This window comes from Epinephelus lanceolatus, chromosome 6 (genome assembly GCF_041903045.1).
Source record: "Epinephelus lanceolatus isolate andai-2023 chromosome 6, ASM4190304v1, whole genome shotgun sequence".
Classification (NCBI taxonomy): domain Eukaryota; kingdom Metazoa; phylum Chordata; class Actinopteri; order Perciformes; family Serranidae; genus Epinephelus; species Epinephelus lanceolatus.
Window position 1 is genome coordinate 40,379,019 of NC_135739.1, and position 18,483 is coordinate 40,397,501.

The window sequence follows — 18,483 nt, forward strand, 5'->3', positions numbered from 1 at the left end:
TTGACTTTTCTAAGATGACAGATGCTGGATATATACTCCCTATCTGATGCTGTGGCTGTTTGTGGTTGGCTGAGAGGGATGTGAACTCATTAGTTTGCAGCTGTGTTAATCAAATCAGGTTGGGTTTCCATTACGCGTGCCGAACGTGCCAAACGGTGCCAAACGGTGCCAATCCCCTTTGATCTGACATCAGATGTGATGGGACAGTCAGTATAGAGATACATTTATCGTCTCCTCAGCTGTAAAACGCTCGCTCTTTCCAGTTGGTAGGTCCGCCATCTATAGCTCTCCGCCATGCGCTCCAATTGCGCCTCTCTTAAAGGGAATGAGAGGTGACACTCTGATTGGCTTATTGAATGATACGCCCAAAACACACCCATGACTGATTCACAGAGTAAGTCCAACCCTTTTAGACTCTCCGCCATGGCGCACAGTCTGAAAATGCGCTGTCTAACTAGCAAGTGACTGGGACACGCCCATGCGCCGCACACCATCCGCCTTCCGCTTTAGACCATCTAAATAGGGCCCATAATCTGAGGGGACCCCTCCATTATTGACCCCATCAAACAAAATGGGGGCGCTAGAGAGCTAATTTCTTATCTAGGCCTAACCACCATATGGATTTTTACTTAACTTGATAGATATGTAGAACAGGACGCCTCAAGGTGACTGGAGAAATTTAACTCTAATTGGCAACTGGGTGGCGCTATAACAACAGAAAAATGCTTAAAAATGGCTAAAATGCAACCAATCGCTGTGGCTCCCCCTGTGGCTGCATGTTTGTTTGTTTTTTTCTTCAATATTTAGTATGACTAAGTCATGGTATGGTATGCTGTACATAATCACGGAAACTGTCAGTGTGTCATTCTGTCAGTCCCACGTTTTTCTACTCACTGACGTGGTCAATCTATGTGAAACTGCACATAGGCATTGAGGATTGGCATAGGTAGAAGGTGACAAAGCTACTGATGGGTATGGACTAGTTTCCTGTTATTGTGTATATTCGGAGGAGGCTGGTGCAGATATAGTTGCTGAGAGATGATTGACTCACTGTAGCCTGTGTGTCCTCTGACCTGATGAATATCGAGGGAAATATCACACCGTAATGTAAACAAAACACAAAGATGTGCATGTTGTCCGTTGTTTTTCATGAGCTTCCAGTTTTCATGGGTAAGTCAGTGCATTTACAGGTTTTTATAGTTTCTCTGTTCTGTGACCATTGATTCCTGCATGTTGGACTACTTCTGACTCCAAGTAACTTTTTACAAAAGCTTTGTCTTTGATCTTAAAGTATCACTGGAGTTTGTGCTAAATGAATCTGTCATATTCTGACCTGTTCCTAAGAAAAGACATGAGAGGAGGAGGAGATCAGAACCACATTAGTTATTTTAAGAGTGCGAGCACACACATACATTTAGACAGTTCTGATGTAAAATACTGTTTGTGTGTATTGTCCAAATGTTTGGTTGCTGTACTTTGAGGCTTCGTCAAAATTGTTTTTGAAACTTTCGTGCCAATAAAGCCTTTATTGAGAGAAAAAAAATAGAGAGCTGCAAGCCACAAACAGCCACAACAACCCCACCCTGCTGATTTTGATGGAGAATTGTTAATAAATTTAAAGAAATATTTACCCTCTGCTGATGCCATGTTGTCATGTATCAGCTGTGGTTTAGTCGTCCAACACAACATTTTCACAACTAAGAGAAAAAACAAATTCTTGTGAACCACTTATTATCAGATCATTCAGAGTTTCAGTTTATTCAAGTGGTTTTATTTTCTTTGACATGGTTGGTGATAGTGATACATTTATTCCAGTGACCTTCATCATTTTATCTCTGTGTGTATTAAACAAAAACACAAAAACTGAATATTTGGCACATATGTGAACACAGCACTAATCACTAACTAATCACTAATCAACTAATCACAGCACAGCAGGACTAGGCGAAACACTTTGTTAAAGTTGTATTAGTACTAGTACTAAATGTTTCTGTGCGAGTGTGTTTTGTTTTTTATTCTGTCATAAAATTTGTTATATTGTCTTTAATTGGTCATGAAACATGCCCTCAAGTGACATCTTCTCCACATAGAATAAACCTCTCATTTTTATTCATGTTCTGACACATATGGGTTCATATTTGTATTCATATTATTTGATGAGTTATGAGGGTATTTCATATTAAATTCCTACAGTAAAAAATGAAGTAAAATTCATATGAAATAAGCAAAATTACATTAAAAATTAAATAAATTGCTTTATCATTAAAGTAATTCAACAGTAAATTAAGAAAATTTATAAAGGAATTTACTTAATTAAATTTACATTAATTTTGCAATGGAGTTTGCTTATTTATTATTTATATTTTGCTTTAGTACAAAATTCTCATGAAATGAGCTAAATCCTTAAATTTCCACCAAAAAAAGGAAAATCTCACAACAATTACACACACAAGCAAAATTCTTATAAATTCATCAAAATACTTCACTTAGAAAAATAAGCAAAATTGTTATGAAATAAGCAAAAACACTGAAAGCAAAATTAAGTAAATTCCTTGAAGTACAAAATTAAGCAAAATTTTTATGAAACAAGCAAAATACGTCAATTTAAAAAAGTAGGTGAAATACTTGATTACAAAATTACACAAAGAATCTCGTCATTAAATCTAAATCCTGCTTTACAATGTAAAATATATTTCTTATAGCTGGGTAAGCGGAAACCTGAGGCCTGTACTATGAAGCCAGTTCAACTTATACAGGATATCTTCTTGTACTAACCCTAACATTGGCTGTCTGGATAACCGGTACAACAAAGCTAGTTATCAACCAGTTCAGTCAACTTTGGGTTATCCTATCCAGCCATGAGTTTCATGTAAAAGGGGCGGGTTGTTAATTACAAGCGACATCATCTGAACCATGAATGAAGTAGGCTACCTCATATGGTATGTGATGAAACGGTAGTGAAGTGATTTGTTAACAAGACAATGAAATGTCAGTGGTGTGGGATGTGGACGACAAGCTGTAATCTTAAAACGGAAACTCTAGAAACATTGAAAACACTATCTAAAAATTCACCGTTATCCGAGACTTAAATTATGTGCAGGTATCACAAAGCTATGGGCCTATGTGACATTAGTTTAGAGGATTTTTTTGCTGTTTAGTTGGATTATGATGAAACTGCTCTGAATATGTCAAAACACTTTAAACTAATATCAGACTGTTTCTGCTGCTGAAGTAAAGAGTGGAAAAGTAGTTAATGACTAATGAGGTCTATCTGACCGAAATGTTACATACATAATAACAGGAGCCAATTAACAGTGTGTGGATTATTTTATTAATAAAATATCATCTGTTTTATAGTAGTTCTCATCACATAGGTGTCTTGTGTTATTTTGAGCTGCAGTGATGGAATCAGAGTGTCAGATAGCAACACTATCCCTGTGGACTGAAATAAACTTTGCACAGGTTAAAATCCTGCTGATATCATGTGTTAAGTGTTGTGAACAATCTCTGTATTTGTTAAAAGCTCTGTTTTAAAACCAGTGGAAATACAGCCCTGGAAGAATGAAATCATTCTACTGACCTATAACAATATACAGGCTACTCTTTTTAACCTGTCACTCCGGACATTCAGTAATGGATACTTTTTTCTTCAATGATCTGATCAGAGGTCGGGGTGTTGACAGGCTGTGATCCAATACTTTGAAGTTAACCTGTTCCAGAGCAGCTGTTCAGCATAAGTTACTACAGTGATTTATCCCGGTAAAAAAAGAAAGGACCAGCTTCATAGTACTGAAAACCCAGAGTTAACTCTGAAGTTAGCTCGCTAACTCTAAATCCTGCTTCGTAGTACAGGCCTCTGGAAAAGGTAAAAGTGAAAACAAAAACAATGGCAGATTTTTAAAACACACCCTCCTCCTGCAGCTCTCCCCCCTCTGTCCTAAGCCCCTCCCACTAGATGACCACAGGCATATGCAAGCTTCTGTAGTGTAAGATTTAATCTTTAATCAGGTAAAGGTGTTAAACTGCATAAGTTGATTAAGAGTGAAGTACATGTAACCATTTTTTATGCTATAAGTTCCCATAGGACTGTTTGTTATGCATCTATGTATGATAAAACAATGTTATACAAGTTCATGTATTCATAACACAGGGTTATGTATTCACATTGAAGAGCACACAAATACCACACCATGTATTGTTTAAAAACCATGTATTGTTTAATAATAACACACACACACTCTTTAATGTTTGTATTGTATGACACACACTCAAAAGCTCACATTGCATGAAAGCACAGGGGACTGTATAGAGAAAGTCCCCAGGTTTCATACATTTTTAAAAAAATAAAGTGAAACCAGCCCCGAACCTAATGGTGGGAGAATTTGGGGATTTCCAGGCCTAGGTCATGTTTGGGCAAGGGCCCAAGGGGCCTGCTACCAATAGATTTGGACCAGATGGAAAAAGGCTAAAAAGAAAAAGATCTGCCACCAATAGGTTTGGGTCTAGGTGGGAAGGATTAAAGGAAAAGGGTGGAGATTCTCTCGAATCTTCACCAGCATAAAAGGAAGAGCGCAGAGAGTGAAACTTCAGTCGTGCTCCGGAGCCTAACTCAATGAGTTGTATGTGTTGCTGCTTGTGAACACATTAAACTCGATTGCACCAGATTCTATTTGACTCCAGTGATTCTCTAAGTGTTTGCCAACTGAACCTAAGGTACTAAATCCACATCAGAGGACGATCTGCAGGAGAAGTAGGAGACGAGGTCGGGTGCCATCTGGCCCACTTCAAGGCACTGATTTTCGCTTCTACACTTCATACAGTAACCCAGTGTTTCCCTTTACAGGGATTTATTTCATCTAAATTCATTGTAACGCGCAGCACATTCACTCTGACCCTCCTTGTCCCACTCTCTCTTATTCTGTTTCTCAGACCAAAAATGAAACTTGAAGCTGCAGCTGTGAGCCTGTAGCTCCATTAGAGGAATGGAGCTACAGGCTTCCATTTTCCTTTTTTGGGCTGCTTTGCAGTGCAGGTAGTTATTGCCAATGCTGGAATAGCAACTTTCTCTGCAGGATTCTCTGCCATTGAAACAGGCTTTCACCAAAGACACATGCATGCGCATCTGCATTTGTTGAACAGCCAATAGGAACGCCATCTCTCTGAAATGACCTGTGATTGGCCAGATCCTCCAGTCACGGGCTAACTGTTCCAAAGCCTGAAAACTGAGCCAAGAGGAGGTGCAGAGGTCTAGTTTTCTCGCAGACCACTTGAATTACAATATACTTCAAGTTAATTATGGGATATTTGCCCAGAGACATCAAAATACAACACCTTACCCCAGCTTTAAGTCCAAAATTATGCAAAATTGTATTTTCATCACGAACACCAAGAGATACTCATCACTGGACCAGATGTGGTTCACCAACATTACCTGGGAACCACATTAATGTAAAAGCTCATATTGTATTTGCTCTGGCAGATGCCTCAGGTGCTTCGACAGATTTCTAGCAACCTCAGATCTGACAGCCAATCACAGTCGTTTATCTAATATGGGACATGTTTGAGATGGAGACGATAAAGAGAAGCACCGGTTAGACCTTTCTGAAAACAACAAAAAGGGTTACAGCTGTTGTGGACCTTTCTGTTGAAGCCGCTGTCACATCAGTATTGAACGAATTAGACGGTACATTTTCACTTAAAGAACAATCAACTGCATTTAAACATTTTGTTGATTGCTGTACTTCCAACAGGATTTCACAAAAGCATGATTAACTGCAATACTCGTTCACAGACATATTGATGCCACACCATCACAGCTCATCTCTGCATGCTGTCATCTGTTTTAAAGCGTTAACTTACATCACACACTGTTTCTGTGATTGGTTATATGTGTATCCAGTTGCATCCAGAGGCATTTTGGGCCACGGCCGCCGATAACACGGCTCGGAAATAGACAACTGAGAGAACTGAGAGGTTCTGGACTGATTTGCATTTGTGATTTGGTCTGGTGATGTCAGGCTATCACAGACTGGATGTGCTCCAGATCACAGATCTAACAGCAGGTGGCTCTGTAATAAAGGGCTGTATTGGGAGTGGGATCCTGCAGGAATCAACACAAATCTTGAAGGAGCAGGCAGTTTTAACTTTGCTGCGTGTGGGAGCAGGTGGTCAAAATACTAAATAAACTGCAGGTTCTGGGAACCCGGGAGCGGATTAAGAATACACAGCTCTGTAACATGTTTTTCCTGTCATCTCACAATTCAGTTGTTAACTTTTTTTTGCCTTTATTTGATAGGACAACTTAAGAGTGAAAGGGGAAGAGAGAGGGATGACATGCAGCAAAAGGCAGCGGGTTGGAATTGAACCCGGTGGCTGCGATAAGGACACAGCCTTTGTACATGGGACACCCACTTTGGCGAGCAAGCAAGTGTTAAATTTATCACCAAAATTGATTTTCACGTCAAGTATTGTGTTACAGAATTTGGACAATACATGACAATGAAATTCAATATCTAACATTATTTGGTGAACATTGTTTCCTGGGTCAGTGTGGCTTTGGTTTCAAATTGCGTTGGCTGCTTGGACTCCAATATACCTGCCTTCAAGTCTAGTTTTCAAATTAAACGTTAGATCTGTGAGGTGCAGCTAAGAGCCACAGACAGGAAGTCAGAAAGTATGAAGAGACTAACACCTTGTTGGTTTGGTCTTTTCATATTGACAGATTGAAAAATATAATAAAAAATATAATAATTCCGGTCTTATTGTTTAAAGGGAACATGTGTATCAAAACGAGCTGATGGTGGGTTGTGTGTCAGAAATGTGAGATGAGCTCCTTGGAGATGTTACTCTGCTCCCTGAGCTCCTTCCTCTTCAGTTGGCCCTCCTTCGAACATCCAGGTTACAATAATACAGCTCAATATTCTCCTGTCTGCCCGCACTCTGCCCCCTGCTGGCCTGGAGAGACATGACAGTACACAGATGTGACTTCCTGCATCACTCATCTCTTCAGTTCAATAAACACAGACTGAGTACTTCATTTGAGTCAGTGGCCTAAACAACAGAAAAGTGTCAGTACCTTACAGTAGAAGTAAAGGGCAGTGTTCACCAACAGCAGAGACAGCGGCAGGACGACCACTCGGATGATAAAAAGTGTTGGATCTGATCAAACACGGAGAGTCATCACATCACATCACATCACATCACATGATCATGAGTCCAACAGTTCCCATTAAAGACAAACTGTATTGACATCAAATCACCCAAAATCACTTCAACATGGAGCTGTTTGGTTTAGTCCCACATCTCTTAAAGTAATACTTCACTGCCCAAATGGCCATTTGTAGATCAATTATTCCAATACTGAGTAATTACTGAATTTGTTAGAAATAAGCCTTGTTTTTCTCAGTATACAGAAAATTCTTGATGAATTAAAGTCATAATGGTGCATATTCAGTGACATCAAAACTACATAAAAACATCAGTTTACAAACTGTCACAATTCGTGCAGTATAATCCCAGTCTCATTTATACAGTCGTACGCTCAGTGCTTCATTAACAGACAGCCCTTGCTGACGGGAACCCAACTGAAAGTCAAACTTATCTATGCACTCTATCTAAGCATCCATTCTGCTTGGCTACTGTGGTTAGCTAGTTTGGTTTTACGATTAAACACTCTGAGTTCAGAGTTACTGTTTGGCCTGTCTCCTCTCTCGCTATTTTCTCTCTTTTCTATTATTTTGCAATCCAGGCAATCAAATCACATCTTCTAATTTAAACATGGATGTATGATCTTGAGGCGTTTTCTTTACGTCAGGTCTCTATGGCCTAAGTGTGTTGTGCCACAGTAATAATGATCCAACAAAGCTTTAATGTAGGTTAATTTGCATCCAGAATTTTCAGTTTCAGCCCAAAATGCAACATAAAAAAACAAAAAAACATTCATAAAGCTGAGCTCTACTTTCTGTGTCTTAGCATTCTGAAGACTCTTTAAAAGCTGATTTAAGACTTTTTAATGCTAATTAAGGCCTTATTTTGGGATGAATGAGCCTTTTAAGACTTTTTAAGGATCTGTGGGAACCCTGTCACTCAATTCTCAGAGAACCAGAGTTATCCTGATAACCACACATGCTCTTTCCCACAGTATATTATTTTCTGTTGCCATTTATACACTTTGGTTTCTATATAAGAAGTGAAACACAAGGACAGTAGTCACAGTGTAATCCAGAGACAGTCCAACAGTCAGCTTACCTGAGACAGTGAGAGAGAGCAGACCGCTCTTAGAGGAGAAGTTATGAGCAACAACATAGACGTGATAAACACAGCTGTAACTTCCTTGGTGGGCGGGCTCTGCTGCAGGAAACAGAAAGTGGGCAGAGTGATTGACAGCTGGCTGAGTGTAGTTGTGTGATGAGTTGGAGGAGGTGAAGGTGAGCTGGAAGGAGCCTCCTGGGTACTGTGGCTGGATGGAGCAGGTGATGGTGAAGGTGGAGCCCCTAGACACTTCGACCCCCTGCTGCTGGGCCTTGGAGACCCCATCCATGGAGGAGGACACAGAGATGTTGGGCTGAAGCAGCAGGTCTGTAAACACAGAGACATGATTGGCTGAAGCAGCAGGTATGTAAACGTAGAGACATGATTGGCTGAAGCAGCAGGTCTAAACACTGGGTGCACTCCTATTCTTACAGCTGTGGCACAGTCTGGCAAGAAGCAATGACAAGCAGAGAGGGCGGAGCTTATCTCTAAAACAAAGGGGAAAACATCTGACGGCAGGCAGAGGCATCACCATAAACAAAGCATGGATCTGTCAGAGCGATCAAGATTTATTTTGTCATTAATCGTTGAAGAGATAATGATGCCACAAAGAAAAAAATGATAGCAGCAGTCACCTGCTGGCTGCTCTGCTGTATGTTAAGTACAGACAAATCTGGCAACCGCTATGTGAGTTAGGCACTGCCATTACTGCGGGGGCAAGTTGTAGGGACTCAGTGCCTGCTGCTGCCCGGTGACAGTGAGAGACAGTGACCATGTTAACTGGTGACTTTCAGCCAAATGTGTCTGCGGTTGCTCCTTACATAAAGGGTTAGGGTAGGTAATAAATTAAGATGAATAAGTATTTTAAAATAGATTAAAGGAGAATTTAACTTACGAGGATGCCTGCACAATTTCTTCATATTTTCAACACCTATCACTTCTACAACCATCATGCATTTGACACTCATAATTTGTGCTGTCGGGGTTGAACGTCCCCCAGGACTGTCAGATGATTGGCTGAAGCAGCCTGTCTGACACATGCAGACAGACAGACAGACAGACAGACAGACAGAAAAAAGGTTCCCCAGGTGTGTCCTGTCAGGTGATGCTCAGCTGTCTATGAGGAATTTGAATCTTCCGGACGAAAGCTTCCAGACTTCTCTACACTTCAGGATGTCATTTTCCTGGATAAATTTACAGATCAGTCCAATGGAGACCACTGACTGTCACTGTGACAGAGGAAGGAACACACTGGAAACATTACTGTCATAGATGATGTCCATGATGATGACAGTAATGGGCTTACCTGAGCAGGTGAGATAAATGATTGAGGAACTTTGATCTAATGTTGCACACTCCCTCAGAGTAGATCCAGAGAGAACACAGTCAGAGATGATACTCCACACAGATCTTACTGAGGACTCTCTCTTTTCTACAGAAACAGCAGAGCCACAGTCCATCTCTTCACAGGCAACAGCTACTGTCTTCGGGGTGAAAACACGGCTGCGGAAACCGGCACCCACTGGTCTCCAGTCTCCCTGACGTTTCACCTCCAGTGTTCCTGCACAGCGACTGTCTCTTCCTAACAACCTGACAGCATCAGGCTCTAAACAGAAACAAGAAGTCATCAAGAATAAAGTGAGTTTCATTAGAACAGAAATGAGCCAAACCAAAGCTGCAGCTCCTCTTCTACCTGAGCAGGTGAGTCCAACAGCTTTGCCAGTTGAGCAGGTGTTTCTATCTGAGCCTGGCCTTCTACAGTCCAGGAGAGCAGACTCATGACCTTCACACTGGAACTCTTTGATCCACATCGGAGCCTCCACTTCTCCATAGAGGGCCCCCTGGAAGACTGAAGGAGGTCCACAGCCAAGCTCCCTACAGACCACCTCTGCATCCTGCTGGTCAAAGACAGCTTCACACACTGAGGACCACCACTGGTTAAACCTCACCTCCAGTCTGCCTGAGCACAGACTAGTCCCATGCACCAGCCTGACAGAGTCTGCAGAGATAATAAAAGATCAGATAGAGAGATAAAAGACACCAGACACAAAATAAATAGATGTCATGAAACAACGAGACAGTGATTCAGACTTGACTCAGCACAGTTCCAACATAGCTAGATGCACCTTATGTTTCTGCACTCTAAGCGCCTAGTGTTTTTGCTGGAGCACTCTGAATTCCTCGAGTTGAAAAAACTTCAACTCAGAGCGGAGAAGGACCCCATGACGTCAGATGATTTAAGAGGCAGGTCTTCTGTGGTGGTCATGACAGCAAGTTTACAGCTGATGAACAATGAAGGAGAAACTGGTGGTGCACAGTCACTCGGCAGGACCAGTGGACTCCCGTTAGTTAGAAATTATTTTTGTCATGCAAGGCCCGGCAATAGACAGCAGGTTGTCAAACTGCTCCTGATTCATCCTAAAATATGCCTGGAAATGGCCGACAGGCAGATGGTACTTGCTCTAGCTCTAGGTCTTGTTTCTGAATTGTAATACAGGCTAACAATCTACTGACAATGCTCTCAAGCTTTTATGTCTTGTTAGCAAGTACCACATCCATGAGGCTAGACTGCTTCAGATTACACCAAATATCTGTCTGTTTTGTGTTTAACTACAATCTCTTTAACCTGTTTCTAAGATATTAACAAATAAGAAAGATATTATAACCTCTCAAGTAATAAGTAAAACGATATCTAATACAAACAAATCAAGTGTATTATATGTAGGTTTTCATCTCCCTCGTACTGTTCAATGTATGTATTAACTTTTTGTCTTGTGTTACTTTTTTAGTTTAGTTACTTTTCTAAGATTGTACCGGTTTATTATTATTATTATTATTATTATTATTAGAGTTCTAACCCCGAAGGGGTAGAACCCTTCTAAGATTGTACCGGTTTATTATTATTATTATTATTATTATTATTATTATTATTATTAGGGTTCTAACCCCGAAGGGGTAGAACCCTTCTAAGATTGTACCGGTTTATTATTATTATTATTATTATTATTATTATTATTATTATTATTATTATTATTATTATTATTAGGGTTCTAACCCCGAAGGGGTAGAACCCTTCTAAGATTGTACAGGTTTATTATTATTATTATTATTATTATTATTATTATTATTATTATTATTAGGGTTCTAACCCCGAAGGGGTAGAACCCTTCTAAGATTGTACCGGTTTATTATTAGGGTTCTAACCCCGAAGGGGTAGAACCCTTCTAAGATTGTACCGGTTTATTATTATTATTATTATTATTATTATTATTATTATTATTATTAGGGTTCTAACCCCAAAGGGGTAGAACCCTTCTAAGATTGTACCGGTTTATTATTATTATTATTATTATTATTATTATTATTATTATTATTATTGTTATTATTATTATTATTATTATTATTATTTTTTTTTTTTTTTTTTGTTGTCTGCCGCTTGAGCTCAAATTCCCGTGAGCTGGAATGAGCCAGAAACCTGAAACTTGGCCCAATGATTGGAAATGATGTGCATCAACTTTTATTAAAATATGAGCCCAGTCAGCCACATGGTGGCGCTGTAATTAAGGCTTAAAAATGACTGTTTTGGGAGGCCACGCCCCTCACACCATAAGTCTGATTGACTTGAAATTTGACACACAGGTCCAGCTCAATGTGCTCTACAAAAAAGCCTCTGGGACCATTAAGCTCCGCCTGACTAGATTTTTTGCTGATTTGCATAATTTGAAAAACAGTAAAGTGACATAAACTTTTACAATTTTGACTCCATCAACACCAAATTTGGTACACGGCTTTGGGGGATGACAAGACACATTTCTATTATAAATGAGCCAGATTGGTCAAAAAACATGGCCGCCACGGACCAATGAATCTTTGCTGTGGGCGGAGCTTAGAATTGATTGGCCATAACTCCCACACCCTTTGACCTATCATCACCAAACTTGGTGGGTAGGTCCACAATGAGACTTGGAAGCTGCCTACCAAAGCATTTTGAGCTCAGCCTATAGGGGGCGCTATAAATGCCACACATCTGTATCTCAAAGACCATTGGATGGAATTTCACCAAAAAGGTCCTGATTAGCAAGAAAAGTTTCTTGTAGACAAAGAATGTCAGTTTCCTCAAGGAGTTTGTCAACAACAAGTCGCCGTGCCTTATCCGCTGCATTGTGTCCTAGACGCAGGCCGCGTGTGTTATATGACACAATTCTCATGAGAAGTAGACAAATCTTATGCATGTCACCCAAGTAAGCAGCGATGGACGAAATGATTACTGCATGTCATTTACCCAAGCTTTCACTTTACATCATGTTTCTCTCCACTCTCCTTTCTGCTTACATGTATAACTCCTTGTATGTTCACACAGTTGATCCTGGGTTCCAACTCCAATGTAGTTACTCAGTCTTGTTAATCATTAATGACATGGTGCAGATTTTAAGTTTAATACTATTATGGCCAGGACAGTCTGACAGACTGACAAACAGACATTGCAGGTCTCTCTCACTCTGTGAGTTTTGCTAATATTTGATGACTTCCCATCCTACAACATAAGTGAAACAAACATGATGTCAGGACATTTTTTACCCTTGAAGAGGGCGGCACATGTAGGCCTATTTTAGATTTAGTAAAATGCCACAGATTAGCCTATGTTTTTGGAACTTCACCTGGTTGAACAATATGGTAAATAGGCCTACTATCATTTTGATTTCATTTGATTTGGAAACATAAAACATTACATAACATTTTTATAGACTAGTGGTTGTTCAGGTGGGGTTAAGAAAGATAAACACAAAAAGCAATGTTGTAGGAATTGAGCAGAGAGAAAACAATGACATAGAGTACTGGGCCTATCCTATTTGTACCTAGCTAATGCATCTGGGTCTCGTTTCAATTTGGTTTTTCCGTAATTTGGTTTTGAAAGAGAAAACGGGAAAACGGAAGCACTTCCGTTATTTCGTTTTGTGTCTCAAAACGGAATAACGGGAAAACGGCCGTATTTCCGTAAATCCGTTTTATTTTGAAAACAAAATATCAAACTATCAAAAGGTACACGGACCCTCACTACCACATAATACCACTTCATGCAAATGAAGCTATTATGTCATGTTTGAATAAAAAAGCCTGCATGTGCACATGTTGCTATAGTTATGTGACTTTTGAGGTCACGTGAATATATTTAGAATGGTTTGATAATTTGCCACTTAGACCATGGGGAGGAGACCAGCTGAGTAAACTGATCTGTGGATGAGAAACTTGCAACTGAAGAAGTTACCCCTACCCCCCGGCCTAGACACTGGGGAAGGTAGGGAATCTTGAGGTCACCGGATGAGGGAACTTCTGGGTTGAAGATCCAGATTAAGACAGTCTGTATCTTGATGGAGGTGGTGCAGGGGTGGAGGTGGGCTGGGAGTTTTGCTGAAATGACAGCTGGATGACAGCAGAGAGAGAAATTTGACAGCTAATGACGGATTGGTAGAGAACAGGGAGAGGCTGGCAGACTGTGACTTGTTGAAATATGTGAAGAAGGGTGGAGCAAGAGGATAGTGGGAAAACAGAGAAGTGGCTTTGAGGTATACTTAAAGTAAACATTAAAATACCTTTTGAAACTTTGAAATACGCATCAATAGGTAAAATTTCAATTCATGTTTTGATGTTCAAATGGAGTCTCTATGTGAAAGTATACCACAAATGTTATTAGCATGTAGGCTAGCTGAAAACCCGATTTCAAGAAATGTGTGACTTGGAAAGAGTATGTATTGCTTGGAGCTTTCATGGACAGAGTGGGGAACGTCTTGCACTACGGCAGATGAGGGTCACGGTGGGTGGTGAGGGTCACGGTGGCTGGTTTGGGGCGGAACAGGTTAGAACCCACAGATTGCCGCTCGCGGCTATATTTATTATTATTATTATTATTATTATTATTATTATTATTATTATTAGGGTTCTAACCCCAAAGGGGTAGAACCCCTCTAAGATTGTACCGGTTTATTATTATTATTATTATTATTATTAGGGTTCTAACCCCGAAGGGGTAGAACCCTTCTAAGATTGTACCGGTTTATTAGGGTTCTAACCCCGAAGGGGTAGAACCCTTCTAAGATTGTACCGGTTTATTATTATTATTATTATTATTATTTTTTGTTGTCTGCCGCTTGAGCTCAAATTCCCGTGAGCTGGAATGAGCCAGAAACCTGAAACTTGGCCCAATGATTGGAAATGATGTGCATCAACTTTTATTAAAATATGAGCCCATTCGGCCACATGGTGGCGCTGTAATTAAGGCTTAAAAATGACTTTTTTGGGAGGCCACGCCCCTCACACCATAAGTCTGATTGACTTGAAATTTGACACACAGGTCCAGCTCAATGTGCTCTACAAAAAAGCCTCTGGGACCATTAAGCTCCGTCTGACTAGATTTTTTGCTAATTTGCATAATTTGAAAAACAGTAAAGTGACATAAACTTTTACAATTTTGACTCCATCAACACCAACTTTGGTACACGGCTTTGGGGGATGACAAGACACATTTCTATTATAAATGAGCCAGATTGGTCTAAAAACATGGCCGCCACGGACCAATGAATCTTTGCTGTGGGCGGAGCTTAGAATTGATTGGCCATAACTCCCACACCCTTTGACCTATCATCACCAAACTTGGTGGGTAGGTCCACAATGAGACTTGGAAGCTGCCTACCAAAGCATTTTGAGCTCAGCCTATAGGGGGCGCTATAAATGCCACACATCTGTATCTCAAAGACCATTGGATGGAATTTCACCAAATTTGGTATGCATGCTCTAGGGGTGGCTATTAACTCATATCTTGAGTGCCATGTTGATAGGTGAAAGTGGGCGTGGCCTATTCGTCATTAACCGTCATAATTTGCGTTTTATTAATTTATGACCAGCTGGAAGGACCTAGGGACATGAAACGTGGTACATGGACTATAAATGACATCCAAATACTGCTCAAAAAATTTGGTCCCAATCGGCCTTATGGGGGCACTATAACATAGAGTGTAAAGCTTGAAAGGCTCTGCCCGCCGCACCACAAGTGCTATTGACTTGAAATTTTACACACACATCCTCCTGATAGTCCTCTACAAAAAAGCCTCTTGCACCCTGAATGCCACCCTTACAGAATTGTTGCTAATTTTAATAATGTTAAAAACAGTAAAATCAATAAGCTTTTGAAATATTTGTGCTATCAACACCAAACTTGGTATGAGGCATCGGGGGACCGAGACACTCATTTCTATTATAAATGAGCAAGATCGGACGAAAAACACGGCTGCCATCAAGCAAAGTGTCCTTGGAAAGGGCGGGACTTAGCGAATATTGGCTGTAAAATGTTAACCGTTTTTCCGATCGTCACAAAACTGGGTAAATATCATCAGAAGGGGACCAAGAACACACCCAAAAAAAGATTTTGAGATTGGCACATAGGGGGCGCCACCGTTTTCTCCATTGAAAATGAATTACGGAATCTTCATAAATCACAAAATTTCAAACAGTAACTACGGATTCATACTTTCAGCTAGAAACTCCATTCAAACTGGAAAATATTCAGCAATTCCTTGACTTTTTACATATGATTCAACTTTTCAATCCCATTCAAACTTTCCAAAATATTCAGCGTTTTCTGAAACTTGGTTATAATGGAAGTCAATGAGAAAATCCTTCAAACTCACTCATCTTCACCCACACTTCACGAACTCATACATTGACGTAGAAACTCCATTCCAACTCTGAAATGTTGACATTGCCATCGACTTTCAGTGACTGATTCATATTTTCCATATCTCTTTTAGTTTTTCTACACCAGCTGTTTAAAAATCATGAAATTTTCAGCCCTTCTCAGAATTTATAATGGGTGTGTATTGCGTGGAATGTTGAGAGTTAGAGTGGGTGATGTCATCGCTAGAGTGCACAGCACCTCTGAAATCATCAAGAAATTTTCTCTTAAACTCGCTGGTGTGGCCACATCGTTCACTCTACATACACAAATTGTACACCAAATTGTAGGAAAAGCCGTTCCGGTCGCAGAGGTGCGACCGCTGAAGAAAATGGATTTAGGGTTTTGGCTGCAGGTGGTCTAAAAGGACAACAAGTCCAACCAACTGGCCCATTCACTCCCATGTTAAGTGAGAGCCCAAATTTCTGGAAGAAAGCAGACCATTCCACTTATGTCCATCATGGCCTCATTTTTCACACCACAGAAATTAAATTTACACCTTTGTGATCCGCATCCTGTCCTCTCACTCACGGTGTGCTTTTTGTAGCTGTAGCACTTACAGTTTTTCATTAAACAGTTGGAGTTTGAGAGGAACTTTTGGCTCAGTTTCTGCCTTTTCTTGGTGTATTTAAATTTGACTGTGCCATTGCCAACTGGTGATTGGCTGAATCAACTCCAGCCGTTCGGCCAATCGTCTGTGTGTCACAGCACAGTCAAATTTGAATATTTCAGCAACCTGACTTCTTTGCAGTTAAAGCCTCATCATACAGAGGTAATTACATATGTGTCAGTCTGCCTGTCTGGGTCTGTCTGTCTCTGTCTTTCTGTGTCCATCTTGGACATTTTAAACTGCAGTCTTTTTTAGCTGTTAAGTTAAGCTGTTTTTTCTATCTGTAAGTGGACATACACACAGACAGACAAACAGACTCACACATACACAAACGCGCGACAGCACGTGAACATACACACATTCAGGCATGCACACACACACAGACACACAGTGATACATTTACTGCTATTAATAATTAGCATATTGCTATGGGGATACTAGTTGGCAGCGAGCATCAGGCACACTCAAAATTTCATGTGAAATTTTCTAGTTCATTCATTCACTCATTCATTCATTCTTGAAAATGAAAATTTCATTCATGAAAATTTCAAATGCTCTGCAGAGATCAGATGAAGGCCACAGGATTTGTTTAAAGCCAATTTCCCAATTGCATATTTGAACCTAGCAACAGCTTTCTTTTTAATTTCACTCTCAGGTCCATGCCTTGATTTACCAGCGATAACCCAATTTTTAAAAGCTTCTCTGGCTTGCTGGTGGAGTTCATCCACATACTCATTCCAGCCTGGCCTGAAGCTGTACTTCTTTGCTTTTCTCTGAATGAGTGGTTTACTAGCCTCATTCAGACCCTGCACAATTCTGTCATATAGTACACATAGCTCTTCTTTGTGATTTGGCATACCACAGTTGAAATTATCACACATTATAGCATCATATGGAATTTCAATGTTACCTATGGTCTTCTCAGTCAAGTCATGATAATGTAGCAGGTCGTTCTCTGAGAGTTTAGCCCACTCAATTTTCCCACCATGATTAACCTGATGATCATCCGTGGTCATTGTAGGTAGGTTTTCTACACTGAGCATAATGGAGACAGGCATGTGGTCCATTGTTGCAAACCCATACAAAATCTCAACTTTATCCACACATTCATGGGCATCAGCTGTGCTTCCACAATGATCTAGCCAGGATGTTGTATTCCAAGCCTCACTGACATATGTATAGCTATCTGTTGGCAAATGGATCTTACTTGTTAAAAAGAGCTTATTATCATGACAAAATTCAACTAGGTATGGGCCAAACACAGACTTCCTATCAGAGATATCTGCATTCAAATCACCCATTACATAAATACGGGTACATTCATTTTCCTCAATAAAAGAGCCAATAAAAGCAAGCTTTTGAAGATATTCGTCCTCGTTACTGGAACATTCATAAGGTGTGTAAACATTCAAAATGATAAGAACATTACCATTATAAGAAACTTTTATTGCAACACACCAGTCTACTCTCAATCTAATCACACTGATCAGAGGGTCATATTTTTTATGCCACATAATGGCCACACCTCCAGGTATTCTGCCTTGAACCAACCCCAAGCTCAAATCTGTGGTTGACTCCCCCACCCCATGGAAGTTACTATGAACAGAGTTAAGCTTGTCCAGGTCCTGTTTAGCAAGAAAAGTTTCTTGTAGACAAAGAATGTCAGTTTCCTCAAGGAGTTTGTCAACAACAAGTCGCCGTGCCTTATCCGCTGCATTGTGTCCTAGACGCAGGCCGCGTGTGTTATATGACACAATTCTCATGAGAAGTAGACAAATCTTATGCATGTCACCCAAGTAAGCAGCGATGGACGAAATGATTACTGCATGTCATTTACCCAAGCTTTCTCTTTACATCATGTTTCTCTCCACTCTCCTTTCTGCTTACATGTATAACT

The 18,483-nt window shown here is 40.2% G+C and overlaps 1 protein-coding gene across 1 annotated transcript; it reads right to left on the reverse strand.

The window, feature by feature from the left end:
- Window positions 1-1,727: 1,727 nt before the first annotated feature.
- On the reverse strand, window positions 1,728-10,256 carry LOC117270689 (uncharacterized; the record flags this gene model as incomplete). Its single annotated transcript, XM_033648425.2, has 5 exons — window positions 1,728-6,954; window positions 7,076-7,158; window positions 8,248-8,577; window positions 9,557-9,856; window positions 9,944-10,256. Coding segments are annotated over 5 exons (1,110 nt in total), but the record flags the coding sequence as incomplete, so codon positions are not given.
- Window positions 10,257-18,483: the final 8,227 nt, after the last annotated feature.